The 15,874-nt window shown below is 40.2% G+C and overlaps 1 protein-coding gene and 2 long non-coding RNA genes across 3 annotated transcripts; 1 reads left to right on the top strand and 2 right to left on the bottom strand.

Annotated features, from left to right (window-relative positions):
- LOC124254035 lies at positions 1-1,565 on the top strand. The gene is made up of 4 exons (XM_046687905.1): positions 1-95; positions 432-487; positions 662-715; positions 1,162-1,565. Exons 1-4 carry the CDS (start codon positions 1-3, stop codon positions 1,563-1,565), a joined length of 609 nt encoding a protein of 202 aa, XP_046543861.1.
- Positions 1,566-8,097: 6,532 nt separating this feature from the next.
- On the bottom strand, positions 8,098-10,216 carry LOC124254033. The gene is made up of 2 exons (XR_006892369.1): positions 8,996-10,216; positions 8,098-8,944 (listed from the first exon to the last, which is right to left on the bottom strand). It is a non-coding gene; the product is annotated as an uncharacterized LOC124254033 (long non-coding RNA).
- Positions 10,217-13,321: 3,105 nt separating this feature from the next.
- Positions 13,322-15,632, bottom strand: LOC124254034. Its single transcript, XR_006892370.1, has 3 exons — positions 15,604-15,632; positions 15,170-15,186; positions 13,322-14,128 (listed from the first exon to the last, which is right to left on the bottom strand). It is a non-coding gene; the product is annotated as an uncharacterized LOC124254034 (long non-coding RNA).
- Between the last annotated feature and the right edge of the window lie 242 nt (positions 15,633-15,874).

Here is a 15,874-nt window from a genome sequence, read left to right as displayed (position 1 = left end):
ATGGGTTTGTTTGGTGTTATACAGGGAGTGTGTAGTTCCCTGACGTTGCAACATCTACGCGATGTCACTGCTAAAAGCATCGTACAAGAAGCAGGGTAAGATATGGTCAACCTGTATTAAATGGTTCCGATTCGGTTAAGGAGCCGTCATTTCACGGGCTTAATGACAGACCATTGACACTTGTCACTATTCATTAAAATGTAGGTGCACTATGATTAACAATTGACTTATAGAACTAAACATTTAGATACATTTTTGGGGCTGCCTTAAAAAGGTGAGCCTGGTCCAGTGCTGCTGGGTGTTTTTTGAAAGCGCAAACGCGAACGCACACACATCCGCACACACGAACTATGTACTTATTTTAAGGAATTATATATTGATCATGTTGATATTTTATTCGTTAGTTCCCATTTTAAGATGTATGTTTCCAGGTCCATACTCTCTAGCTTGCCCCGCTCTGTGGTACAGAACGCCAAGGTCGATCTGGGTAAGTTGTCTACATCATGCCTTTACATGAGTGAATGTTGTTTTACATTGGTGTACAAAACAGTAATCTTCATACCTTCCTGAATGTTATTTCGCCACAAAGGAACAACAAATGGGGTGGGGTAGGAGGCTTATGTACCTGAGTAATACACATGTCGTATTTAATGTTTTACAGAACTGAAGTCTGGATTTGCGAAAGCGGTCGTCACTGGAGGGACTGCTCTGTTGTGTAAGTAGTGTCAGTTGGGCTTATCACATCAAATCTCTAACCTATAACCTTGTGCCTTTGTCTTTACAATAGAGGAGTGAGTGAGTGAGTTGGGTTTAAATCCGCTTTGAGAGGACATGTTCGTTATATCACGGTGTGTCAGTCTGATTGGGGAGGAAAGCGGGAAGCGATGCATTTCTTTGGTGGCACCATCATGGCGCTGACAAATCTGGAAACATCATCATATAACTTAATGATTAATTTATCTGTTTAAAATGGGAGGAAAAACCAGTAATACACGTTAGCCATGTGAAACACAATAACACATTGGGCATGTTGTAGGAACATGATAATGATCGGGACAAAAATCTGTTTCAAAACATTGAGCTGTGGATCCTTAAACGACCAAGGGACACAACCCTTCATCCGTATTCCTGGTAGTATACACTATACATCTCCTGTTTCAGGTGTTGCGGGTATGACGTATATTGTGAACAAGTATGGAGGGTCTGCCCTACGACGAAAATATTTTAATAAAAAAACAGAAGTGAAAGACACGTGCTCAGTCAAACAACATCACCCTGAGGCTGAGGGACTTGAATCGGACTCCTGTTCCAGCCAACTATATGATCCAAAGTGGTGTGTGTCCCCTGGCAGCCTGTGGTGGGAAGTGGCAGGGGATGCCTGGTCCCGAGGGGAGGGGGTTCCCAATGACCCACTGTACGGGATACCCCCATGGATGGAGGCAGGCGGGCGGGACGAAAGTGAAGATGAAAGCCTCAGCTGGGACGAAGAATTTAATATTCCAGCAGGTGCCCTGTGGGCTGACATTTGTCCTGTGGTGGACTTGGTTTCAGAGGCACCCTACTAGCTGGAGGAGGAGGAAGTGGTGTAGGAGACAAGGTGAACAAGAGAAAAACGGTGTTGGAGGAGGAGCAGCGGGGATGTATAGAAGAGTGAGTGAGTTTAGTTTTACACCGCTTTTAGCAATATTCCAGCAATATCACGGCGGGGGACACCAGAATGGGCTTCACATATTGTACCCATGTGGGGAATCGAACCCGGGTCTTCGGCATGATGAGGGAATACTTTAACCACTAGGCTACCCCACCATGGACTAATGCGACAAGCTTTGCTGAAACATCTGCTGTAGAAGAAGGGGTAGCAGGGGCTCAAGGGGGGATGGGGTGCAGGAGGAGGAGGAGGTGTGTAGATGCAGGCTAGGGAAGGGAGGAAACCGGGTCATTCATAAAGGAAAACATAAAAAAACCATAATGAAGTAAAATATTCCTTTGTTGTTTTTGCTGCTGTTGTTATCATCTGCATGGACTATTTTTAAACGTTGTAAAAAGATATTTTATTAACCTCGTGTTTATATCATTTGTGATGCATATTTAAATACAACAAATATTTACTTTGTTACCGAATTCTTGTTTGATGTTTGTATATATTTATTAAAAATTAAAACATGTTGTGCTGTTATTTTAAATTAGTGAAATATCTTACATTACATCTGTCGCGCCCTTACTGCATTACGTCCTAATGCACGATCTGTGAATGCAACAGACAATTACAATTAACCCTTGCAGATGGTTGGATAGTATTAGAGTTATTGTGAACTGTGAAAATCTCCCAGGAACTGTACACGGCTTTTGCTCCAGTTGAGGTGGTTGCATTTCAGACACTCCAGCATAAATAACAAGCATTCAACGTTAGATCAAAGTGATTGAAACCGAATATCATAACTTGCAAAACTGAAATTAAAGACCATATGTTAGAGACCTATTCAGATGCACAATTCAATACCATAAACAAGATTCTACCATGACTTCAGTAAACACTGGATGGTGATTGGTTAATTAAAGTCATTCAGGGGTATATAATCACGTTATACAGGTATCTGATTTTCCGTGCGCAATCATACATGGTTTACGGTAATGCACTATTTTTGTCTGCCCAGCAACATGGCGGACACCAAACAACCTACCGATGCATCTATAAATTACGGCGATTTTGCTGTCGGAAATTACACATATGTCTTTAAAGATGGATTTAGCGATGACGGGCTCGACTCACTACTGGCGTAAATCACAGCAATAGGTGTTTATACATACAAAAGTACTTCGAAAGCATGGAAACAAATATTCAGTCGAACAAGATCAAAACATCGTCTGCTTTCCGAATAAAAAATCAGCAAGAACAAATATGTTTACGTTGATTCTATGTTATGTCAGAATAGATCCAGCAATAGACTGCTACATAATTTCCGTGTTAAATTTATTATCAGCTTTCGTCAACGATATCGCCACTGATCTTGATCCGGTAACGGAGGATGCATTAACATCGAACGCCGAAGAAATTTTAATGCCTTCCGTCCACATAAATAAACAGTTGGGTTATCAGTTCAAACAAAATGATATTTTGAAATGTGTACTGTTTCAAATTTAGCGGTAGTAATTACAGAATCTGCAAACCGTTCTGTTTAGCCCAACATATTTTTTTCTAAAAGTATAATATCGTTGAAAAAGTTATTTAGCTTAGTCATGATCCCTCTTATCCATTACACTGCTTGATCTAAAGTAGTCTATTAAAGTATAATTAATTACCTTACCGTGTTTATGCCAGAGGTACACCCTCATGTCCTGTTCCATCCTTTCGGAAATATCACCACAAATCTGGCTCTTTGTCAACAGCCTCGCGAACATGCCAGCGAATCCGATTCAATTTGAATTCACTACACTTTGAAGCCACTAGGTCACAAAACACTTTCCAAAATGTAGAAAATAATATCCGTAGAATCGAATTTGAGCACAAAGTACACACATGAGTGTGTAAGGGTCACCACAGCTGTCGCACGCAGACGTAGAGGTGCGTGAAGTCGTCAAGTTGACAGGGCGCAAAATTCAACAGTATCTAAATTCGGTACAACACGGACTTCTCGTTACAGCAAAAGCGCCTCTACTCTTAAATTTTGTACCAGTATACCAGTAATTAGATATCAAAGACTATCTCAGTCATACAATCAGGTTAACCTTGCGCAAACTGTCAGAGGCTCTCCTGTCGCATCTTTCCAAATTTGCACGTAAATGTAAACAATGACTTCCGAGACAAGGTCAAGGCCATGAGGTTGCTGCCATTATTCTGGTGGGGAAAGGGTCTACGGTGGAATTTTCAAATGTGAACCAAGCTTTTTAAACTTATTTGATATATGTTTTCCAACTTATCAGTTAATGATCGGTGATTAATGCATTGAAAAAAACAACGTGATTTGTTATTACTGAATCTGGAGTTTGTTAGTTATTGACGGTATGCCACCAATCACCCCGTTTCGGGCGATGCCACTTGAGATTGGAATGCGAGGCCGCTTCACGTATTGACTCATAACCAAAGAAAGAGTTCCAACTGAAATTGTTCATAAAATAGTCATGGTAGAATGGAGATAAACCTACTGTGTTGGAAAATCAGAGGTATATAACGAAATTATAATAGCTCTAAATTGTTCATTTAAAACCTCACGCTACGCGTTCGGTTTTAAATGAAATTTAGAGCTATTATAATTTCGTTATATACCCCCTCATTTTCCCACACAGTAGGTTTATCTCCTAAATAATACACGCACACCCACATGCACACGCACGCGCACACACAGGTGTGTGTGTAAGACAAAGGCTATGTTAACTGATTCAGACATAATATTCATCAGTTTGTCTTGCAATAACAAGTTGCCTGTTGAAATAAAAATGTACAAATTAGAAACTTGCAAAATTGGCAAAGTGAACGGTACACCTTTGTTTGACTTCATACCGTAGTTTTTTGTTTGTTTATTTTTTATTTTATTTTCGCCCGGCGTTTCGATGGCATAGCTATTTGACTGTGCCCCACTGCAATGGTTGAAGAATAAGGTTGTACTGTGGGAAATCTAAACCAGGGTGACTATCATCAGTATCCACATCCCAGGCATCTCTCGAGTGAATAAACTTTTCTACTTCTTTTCACGCAAGACAGACAGTTCCCAGTATTTTGTTGATATAATAAGTTATCATTTTCCAAGAAAATATTGGAAATGTGGGTTTTCTGATGATGTGAAACGATCTCCCACTGGTCTGACGAAAGTCGATTTCTTTTGTTTGTTGTGTTTGCGGCTGCAGAAACGCTGCATATGCACAAGAATATATCTTGGAGCAAGTACCATTTGGCGGGGTTCATTGATGTTGTGGAAGACCACAGACATGACTGTAAACCTGACCTTGTGACAATCAGACAAAATCTGAATGGACAACGGCACATGACTGATATCGCAGACAGTTGTACCACAGAAACAAACAAACCAAACAAACAAATAAATAAATAAATAAACAAATAGGCAAGAACAAGTCTTAATTTCAGTCTTGACTTAACCAATCATTGTAGACTTGAGGGGAACTGAGTTGGGTTTCTTCAGGAGGACCCGGGTACCCCTCAGATTATCAGGACCCGTTGTTAGGCATATGGTCATCGTTAATGGCCAAAACAATATAACTCCATGATCACAAGTAGCAAATATAATGTTTGCACTACTTCTGGCCATGCATGTATTCCTTCTGGCTTTTACATGTGTGAGTAAAGTTCAAGTTTCATTCAGCCTCAGTGGATGAATCACTAGTTCTATTCCTGTTTCTGGAAGAACTTTGCCAGGACACCGGTACAGCGATATACATATTTCCGTTTTGAGTTGATTTACATTGGTTTTTTACATCCATACCGCCGGCAACGCAAAAAACACCCTCTGCAGTCAAAACGACAAATATGTTTAATAAACTGATTCTAAAACAGTTTTTCAGAATCCCCAAACCGAAAAACCTCTCTACGCCCTCTACATACAGATTGTTCAGTGTTACACAAAATTCGTCATCACCTGCGTTGTGGCTGCCAATGACGTCACAGACAGCGTCACGTGACACTTCAACAATCACTGCGTCTTTTTATTGGAAAGCTTTAGAGATGGGTTTGTTTGGTGTTATACAGGGAGTGTGTAGTTCCCTGACGTTGCAACATCTACGCGATGTCACTGCTAAAAGCGTCGTACAAGAAGCTGGGTAAGATATGGTCAACCTGTATTAAATGCTTCCGATTCGGTTAAGGAGCCGTTATAATGACGGGCTTAGTGACAGACCATTGACACTTGTCACTATTCATAGGCGCCCTATGATTAACAATTTACTTATAGAACTAAACATTTAGATACATTTTTGGGGCTGCCTTAAAAAGGATGAGACTGGTCTAGCGCGAACGCACACACACACGCACTCACGAACTATGTACTTATTTTAAGGAATTATATATTGATCATGTTGATATTTTATTCGTTAGTTCCCATTTTAAGATGTATGTTTCCAGGTCCATACTCTCTAGCTTGCCCCGCTCTGTGGTACAGAACGCCAAGGTCGATCTGGGTAAGTTGTCTACACCATGCCTTTACATGAGTGAATGTTGTTTTACATTGGTGTACAAAACAGTAATCTTCATACCTTCCTGAATGTTATTTCGCCACAAAGGAACAACAAATGGGGTGGGGTAGGAGGCTTATGTACCTGAGTAATACACATGTCGTATTTAATGTTTTACAGAACTGAAGTCTGGATTTGCGAAAGCTGTCGTCACTGGAGGGACTGCTCTGTTGTGTAAGTAGTGTCAGTTGGGCTTATCACATCAAATCTCTAACCTATAACCTTGTGCCTTTGTCTTTACAATAGAGGAGTGAGTGAGTGAGTTGGGTTTAAATCCGCTTTGAGAGGACATGTTCGTTATATCACGGTGTGTCAGTCTGATTGGGGAGGAAAGCGGGAAGCGATGCATTTCTTTGGTGGCACCATCATGGCGCTGACAAATCTGGAAACATCATCATATAACTTAATGATTACTTTATCTGTTTAAAATGGGAGGAAAACCAGTAATACACGTTAGCCATGTGAAACACAATAACACATTGGGCATGTTGTAGGAACATGATAATGATCGGGACAAAAATCTGTTTCAAAACATTGAGCTGTGGATCCTTAAACGACCAAGGGACACAACCCTTCATCCGTATTCCTGGTAGTATACACTATACATCTCCTGTTTCAGGTGTTGCGGGTATGACGTATATTGTGAACAAGTATGGAGGGTCTGCCCTACGACGAAAATATTTTAATAAAAAAACAGAAGTTAAAGACACGTGCTCAGTAAAACAGCATCACCCTGAGGCTGAGGGACTTGAATCGGACTCCTGTTCCAGCCAACTATATGATCCAAAGTGGTGTGTGTCCCCTGGCAGCCTGTGGTGGGAAGTGGCAGGGGATGCCTGGTCCCGAGGGGAGGGGGTTCCCAATGACCCACTGTACGGGATACCCCCATGGATGGAGGCAGGCGGGCAGGACGAAAGTGAAGATGAAAGCCTCAGCTGGGACGAAGAATTTAATATTCCAGCAGGTGCCCTGTGGGCTGACATTTGTCCTGTGGTGGACTTGGTTTCAGAGGCACCCTACTAGCTGGAGGAGGAGGAAGTGGTGTAGGAGACAAGGTGAACAAGAGGGGAACGGTGTTGGAGGAGGAGCAGCGGGGATGTATAGAAGAGTGAGTGAGTTTAGTTTTACACCGCTTTTTGCAATATTCCAGCAATATCACGGCGGGGACACCAGAATGGGCTTCACATATGACCCATGTGGGGAATCGAACCCGGGTCTTCGGCATGATGAGGGAACACTTTAACCACTAGGCTACCCCACCTCCCCTACAGGCATGGACTAATGCGATAAGCTTTGCTGAAACATCTGCTGTAGAAGAAGGTGTAGCAGGGACTCAAGGGGGGATGGGGGTGCAGGAGGAGGAGGTGTGTAGATGCAGGCTAGGGAAGGGAGGGAGGAAACCGGGTCATTCATAAAGAACATCAAAACAAATATAATTAAGAAAAATATTCCTTTGTTGTTTTTGCTGCTGTTATCACCTGCATGGACTATTTTTAAACCTTGTAAAAAGATATATTTATTCACCTCGTGTTTATATCATTGTGATACATATTTACAAAACATACAAAAAATATTTGCTATGTTACCAAATACTTGCTTGATATTTGTGTATATTTATTAAATGTTAAAACATATTGTGGTGTTATTTTGAATTAATAAAATATCTTACATTATATATATCTTACATTATATTATCTCATGTACAAAATATCGTGTCTTACATTACATCCGTGGCACTCTTGCTACATTACATGCACCATCTGTGAATACAACAGACAATTACAACAAACCCTTGCAGATGGTTGGATATCATTAGAGTTATTGTGAACTGTGAAAATCTCCCAGGAACTGTACACGGCTGTTGCTCCAGAGGTGGTTGCGTTTCAGACACTCCAATATAAATAACAAGCATATCTGTATTTCTTAAGCAATATTTATTCAAAAAGGACTAAAACAAACCAAGTAAAGAAACAAGATGAAAGCATTTTGAAGTCAATGTTTGATTCCAACCTTTTTTCTAAACCACACACATTATTTTTTTATAACAGTGACACACACAATATCAACAAAATGTCTATATACATCGCTTCCAGAAGTTTGGACTGACAAATCAGCCCTGTTATTTCCAGAACCAGGGACACTACACCCGATAATGTTATAGTAACACAAAAGCCAACACTGTAAAACTCAACTCAACACTAGAACACTAAAACTAAGGTGTTACTGTAAAACTAAAACAACACTATAATACTAATCCCTGATTACAGTACACTAAACTTAACACTGTAATACTAATCCCTGATTACAGTAACTCTAAACTTAACACTATAATACTAATCCCTGATTACAGTACACTAAACTTAACACTGTAATACTAATCCCTGATTACAGTACACTAAACTTAACACTGTAATACTAATCCCTGATTACAGTACACTAAACTTAACACTGTAATACTAATCCCTGATTACAGTACACTAAACTTAACACTGTAATACTAATCCCTGATTACAGTACACTAAACTTAACACTGTAATACTAATCCCTGATTACAGTAACTCTAAACTTAACACTATAATACAAATCCCTGATTACAGTACACTAAACTTAACACTGTAATACTAATCCCTGATTACAGTACACTAAACTTAACACTGTAATACTAATCCCTGATTACAGTACACTAAACTTAACACTGTAATACTAATCCCTGATTACAGTACACTAAACTTAACACTATAATACTAATCCCTGATTACAGTAACTAAACTTAACTAAACTAAACCACTATACTAAACTTAACTGATTACAGTACACTAAACTTAACACTGCAATACTAAACCCTGATTACAGTACACTAAACTTAACACTGTAATACTAAACCCTGATTACAGTACACTAAACTTAACACTATAATACTAAACCCTGATTACAATACACTACACTTAACACTATAATACTAAACCCTGATTACAGTACACTAAACTTAACACTATAATACTAAACCCTGATTACAGTACACTAAACTGAACACTTTAACACTAAAGGAAAGGTCGTTAATGGAAAACTAAAGCAACACTAAATGCAACACTGTTACCGTAACACAAAAACCAACATTATGATAACAAACCCAACAATGTAACACTAAACCCAACAATGTAACACTAAACCCAACATATAACACTAAACCCAACAATGTAACACTAAACCCAACATATAACACTAAACCCAACACTGTAATACTAAACCCAACACTGTAATACTGTTTGTTTCAGACAATGAAAGGCATAAAAATATGCCTATAAATAGTGGGAATACTCCCACCTAATTGTTGATTTGCTTTCTTTCTTCTTTATTTACGAATAACCCTGATATAGCAACTTCGAACCACCCTTGTTGTTCCATATCACTTCCATGATGTATGGTGAAGTTGCATTTTTGACAAAAACTATAATATACAAATGTACTATAGAAGCCTTTATCTTAAGCAGAAGATCTCAAACTCATTTAAAATAAACAGGATGATGATGATGGTTTGAGGTTTAACGTCGGCTTCTGACTGTAGCCAATGTCGCCGACAGGGTAGGTGGGATATAAGATAATAATTAATAAGTTTATAATAAGGAATAAATCACCGTACCCAAAAAAATGTAAATGCTGGGGCGTTAACCTAAGTGGAATTTTGAATAAAAACGTTTAAAAACAGATAAACGAAATAAAATAGTAAAAGCCGAGTTTATGAAGGGAAAAGAGAAATAAAAAGGGGTAATAATTGTTAATAGGTAAGAGATAGGATTAAATTAAATGATAGTGTAAAGAGGGGCCTAGGATGTGAGTGTGGGTGTGTAGGGGTAAGTTATAAACACGTATAGCATAGTGGGGCATAGAATGTAGATTCAGTTAAGCTGCATTAGTTTAAAATAAACAGGATGATCTCAAACTCATTAAAAAGTATGTTCTATCAAAACATGAGTATAAAGGGCTCCAATCAGGCTTACAAAAACATCTTAATTCTTTAAGGGGATTACGTAATGATCAAAGTGTGAGACTACTTAATGATACATGAAAGAGGATTAAGTAGTGATCAAAATGTGACAAATAGAGAACAACATCTAGGAACAACAGCCAATTAGGAAAACATAAATGCTATCAAAACAATGCTTGCAATGCTTGAGAAAAACAACTTGATCAAAGATCAGGACACACTAAAACCTTTAACAATAGCAATTTGAGAAGAGTGGATTTTGTCCATTTTATTGTTAAGAAGAGGTGGATTTTGTCCGGGGTGGCAAATTTGGGGTGGATTTTGTCCAGTCACCAAATAGTGTAGATTTGCTTTTTCATTTGAATATGGGCATGGAATATCCTGACATTTAAATATAGGAGTTGATATGTAATCAGAAGCCGACGTTAAACCCCAAACCATCATCATAATCAGACAATACTAAAGACATCTTCATCTTTACTACAGTTGTAAAAACATAACTTGACTGTTTTTACCAACATTATATGGTGGACACTTGGAAGTTCCAGAAATAGTTCGTTAAGCATGCATTGTAGTAGTCACATTGTGGACAGGCACATTTTGGCTGGGCAAAAAGAGGTTGAAAAATATTCGATATGAGTATAATGACACAAAATGTATATCATCAAGAAAAGCAACCATCCAAAGGTCTTTCAGTCACTTCTGAAATGATTTGTTTGACATTTTTATTTGTTTGTTGTTTAACAGTGCACTCAGCAGTATATCACCTACATGATGGAAATTTGTTAAAAAATCAGTAACCAGCAGTTCCTGTCATATCAAAGGGACACAACTATGCACAGCAAGTTGTGGAGCCTAAAATCTTTCTCTTGACCCCACTTATATGGTTCTCAAACAGAAACACTATTAACAAGAGTCATCAGAAGATGACATATCCCCAGCCCCATGTGTTTGAAAGAACAAATCATCTGACAGTTACTTAAAGTCCAGCTTGATTTTAGACTAAGTGCAAATCGTTTCCATGGAAATCATGAAAAAAATAAATGACAAAAATCTGCAAATAGCAAAAGGCACCACTTCAAGATCTGCCTCACATATCTGCTAAGTTTTACTGAAAGATATTAAGAAGATTTTGAGTTGTGCTCCGGAAACGAAACCTACCCCACCCTTTTGAGACTAAGTATTATTACGGACGGATGGACGGACAGGACGGACAGACGGACGAGGCGATGACTATATCCCCCCGCATTACATGCCTGGGGATAAAAATCAGTGAAAATTGGCAAATTCTTTACAAAACTTTACACCAAGACGCAGCTGTTCACAAGCACATGCTTTTCAGCAATTTGATGCATGATCCTCGTGCAATTCATCTGCATAAGGTTTGCAGTTTGTTCCCCCAAGTTATAGTCCGTAAACTTAACTTTTGGCACCCTGTTTTTCACAAGTTATATAACACTCCTGAATATTTTAAAACACTACTCTGTTCATATGGTAATTGTATACTGTGACCTAACAAGATATCAATTTTAGTAATTTTAAAACGATTATTAAAGATTTTGCCTTTAAACCTGTCATATAATAATTGTAAAACTGTGGAGAGTTTTACAAGGGGTTAATGCACGTGATGGAAAAGCCAACAACACTGTAAAATGTGTGTCAGCATGATATGTACAGGCACGGGTATTTACATTAGCATGCTTAAGTGATGTCAAAGATCGTCAACACGCACAGGTTGTAGGAAAAACGATGTTGCACAAAGATGACCGTCAAATAATCAAAAGAGTTTACAACTTTTTCAAGCACGAGGCAAAGCGAAATTCTTTTTAAAACATTTCAATTGAATGTTTCTCCAAAAGACATTTAATGCCTCTAAGATCTGCAAAACAATATTGCAAAGAGTTATCTCCCATGACACTATTTCAGAGCCTGACGATGACATGGCTGTTAACTCGGGGACCGTCTCAAAAAATGCAAAGAAAACAAAGCTTGATGAATTCGATAGAAGGGTTGTGAGGGACTTCATGCGTCGGTTACATCGATCCATATTGTCAAGCAAACTGAAGAAAATATTGTTCAAAAGAAGACCATGACATCAATGTATCAAAGCATACCATATGCAAGCTGTTGCTCAAATTTGGATATAGATACAAGAGATCAAGCAACCAGTCTTTAAAGACTTCAATGAATCTACTTGTTTAAAATGGATTTATGATGATTATAGAGTCCCTGTAGATTTGCTTGCAGGCGTAACAATGTAAACAAGATGCACGGGTGTCACACCATGTTGTTGGCTGTTCCATCGTATCATTTTACTCCCTTGTATAACTACTTCTATTTTTCATATTTTTATAAGATGGCTTCTTAAGAAGAAGCTTTAATAATTGACATAAAATTATTAAATGTAAACCTTAGATAGGTCATAAGATATAAAGAGCGTATGCACAGAAACATTTTAAAGGCATTTTTGGTTAAAAGGTAAATTGGGAAAAACAGGGTGCCAAAAGTTCAGTTGACGGACTATAGTGGAGAAATCAATCTCAGATGTATACATTTATATAGCCATAGCATATAGTGAGTGTTTTAAGTGAGTCTAAACTTTTGAAAGGAAATATAATTTACAAAAGCTGCCGCACCTAAAACATAGTGTAAGTCGGTTTCAGTCAGTGCAGGCCCTTGACATAAACCACATTTGTGAATTCCACAAGCTCAGGTATGGTGCAAATAAACCCTGAAACACAATCAGGCAGAACAGGGATTTGAACATGATCATTGACTTTGTGTAGGCACAAGGGAGGCAACTCTGAACAACAGTAAGGCACATATGACCGACTTGACCACTTGTGTCACCCCCCAACTAGTGACTAGGGCCCTACAGGAGTCAAAATGTAGCAATTTCTGTTTCAGTATTTCAGCCTTTTTTATCTACATTCAGAATCTGATGTGTTAGTTCTGGGTGAGTGAGTGAGTGAGTTTAGTTTTAAGCCGCTTTTAGCATTATTCCAGCAATATCATGGCAGGGGACACCAGAAATTGTACCCATTCACACATTGTATCCATGTGGGGAATCGAACCTGGGTCTTTGGTGTGATGAGCAAACACTTTAACCATTAGGCTACCTCATCGCCCTTTCTTACATAGAAAAAAACCCATATATTCTGGTATGAATGTTTCATTTATCAGGACCAAGAATACAGACATTTTGATGCTCACTGGCCAAAAAGAAAGTTCTCCATAAAAAAACATTCTGAGGAGTTGTCGTCAGATCTTCTTGAAGAGAGGAAACATATTGGATCTGATTTCAATGTTTTAGCAAACATGTTTTGCTGTACTCTGCATAATGTTCTGTGGAATTTGATGAAATGCCTACCATCAAAATATACCATTATCAAATCTATGCATTAAACTCATGTATATAAAAATATCTTTTTACATACATAACCAAACATATTTTCTTTTTGACTTCAAATTCAAATATTTCAAGTAAAGTATAATGAAAAGGCAAATAACATGTGTATACTGAGCGAGTGAGTTTGGTTTTACGCCGCTTTTAGCAATATTCCAGCAATATCATGACGGGGACACCAGAAATGGGCTTCACACATTGTGCCCATATGGGGAATCGAACGCAGGCCTACAGCGTGACGAGCAAATGTGTTAACCACTGGGCTACCCCACTGCCCCTACACATGCTATATTAGTTGAAGGATATGATGCAATCATGGAAAGATTTAAAGCTAAATACGTGTTGGCCATATGAAATACAGGTGGCAAGAAAAGCTTCCTTGAAGAGCAACACTCTTATTGGTAGATGCCTGTTCTTTCTCTCATGTTCTTGAAGCCATAGTTGAGCTCAGCGCCACCGGACAGGTTGAGATCGATGCCGGTACAGAAGGTGCCCTCTGCTGCCAGAAACAAGCAGGCCTGGCCACACTCCTCGATAGTGCCAAACCTCCCCAGAAGCTGAAACAAAAGGGAGAAAGTAAGCAATAAATTCTTAGATATATCCCCTTTTTGATTGTTGAGGGATTTCCCATTTAACTTCTTGTTCTGTCTGTGTAGGGGGTTAGCTCTTTGGTCATGTGGACAAGGCATCAGACTTCAAATCAGAAGGTCCATGGGTTCGAATACCAGCATGGAACTCGGAAATTTTATGGACGCTGAATCTATGTTCTCAAACCAGAACGAAAGATGTTGTGACTTTATATTATCACACATGGGATTAAAATGATTCCTCTATGTACAAGATTTTATACATCCCGGGATTCTTCTCATGAGGGCTTATCACTCCTTTATACAGGTCTGTGGGTTCTCATACCCTCTTTATACAGCCCTTTGGGTTATCTTTACTTATACAATCCTGTGGGGCCCCCTTACAAGAGGGTTCAGACTGACACAAGAGGGTTCAGACTGACCCATACATGCCCACATGTCCATCTTACCCGTGCTCTTGATTTGATGCTCAATACAAACATGGTGATCCTCTTATACAGCAATGCAGTTAGCCCTCACCTTTACCCCTTTACAAGACCACATGTGTCCCCCTCACCTGTGCATCAGAACCCCCCTTTATACAGCCCTGTGGTTCACCCTCACCTGTGCATCAAAACCCCCTTTATACAGTCCTGTGTGTCCCACTTTCCTGTGCATCAGCACCCCCTTTATACAGACCCGTGGTTCCCCTCACCTGTGTATCAGCATCCCCTTTATACAGTCCTGTGGTCTCCCTTACCTGTGCATCAGCAACCCCCTTTATACCTGTGCCCTGTGTGTCCCCTCACCTGTGCATCAGCACCCCTTTATACAGCCCTGTGTGTCCCCCTCACCTGTGCATCAGCACACCTTTATACAGCCCTGTGTTTGTATACAGCTCTGTGTGTGTGGTCCCTCACCTGTGCATCAGCACCCTGTGTGTTTATACAGCCCCTGTGCCCTGTGTGTCTCACCCTCACCTGTGCATCAGCATCCCCACCTGTGCATCAGCAGCCCTGTGTGTCCCCTCACCTGTGCATCAGCACCCCCTGTGTATCCCTCACCTGTGCACAGCCCTGTACAGCACTGTGTCCCCTCACCTGTGCATCAGCAACTGCCTTTTATACAGCCCTGTGTGTGTCCCTCACCTGTGCATCAGCACCCCCCTTTATACAGCCCTGTGTGTCCCCTCACCTGTGCATCAGCAACACCCTTTATGCAGCCCTGTTTGTCCCCTCACCTGTGCATCAGCACCCCCCTTTAAACAGCCCTCTTGTTCTCCCTCACCTGTGCATCAGCACCCCCCTTTATACAGCCCTGTGTGTCCTCCTCACCTGTGCATCAGCACCCCCCCTTTATACAGCCCTGTGTGTCCCCTCACCTGTGCATCAGCACCCCTTTATACAGCCCTGTGTGCATCAGCACCCCTCAGCCCTGTGTGTCTCCCTCACCTGTGCATCTGCAACCCCTTATACAGCCCTGTGTTTCCTCCTCACCTGTGCATCGGCAACCCCGCTTATACAGCCCTGTGTGTCCTCCTCACCTGTGCATCGGCAACACCCCTTATACAGCCCCGTGTGTCCCCTCACCTGTGCATCAGCACCCCCCTTTATGCAGCCCTGTTTGTCCCCTAACCTGTGCATCAGCACCCCCCTTATAAACAGCCCTCTTGTTCCCCTCACCTGTGCATCAGCACCCCCCTTTATACAGCCCTCTGTGTGTCCCTCACCTGTGCAT

This window comes from Haliotis rubra, unplaced genomic scaffold (genome assembly GCF_003918875.1).
Source record: "Haliotis rubra isolate DU_JTF1 unplaced genomic scaffold, ASM391887v1 Scf560, whole genome shotgun sequence".
NCBI classification, from domain to species: Eukaryota; Metazoa; Mollusca; class Gastropoda; order Lepetellida; family Haliotidae; genus Haliotis; species Haliotis rubra.
The sequence above is the reverse complement of the archived record's forward strand: the minus strand, read 5'-3'. Positions and strand labels throughout refer to the sequence as shown.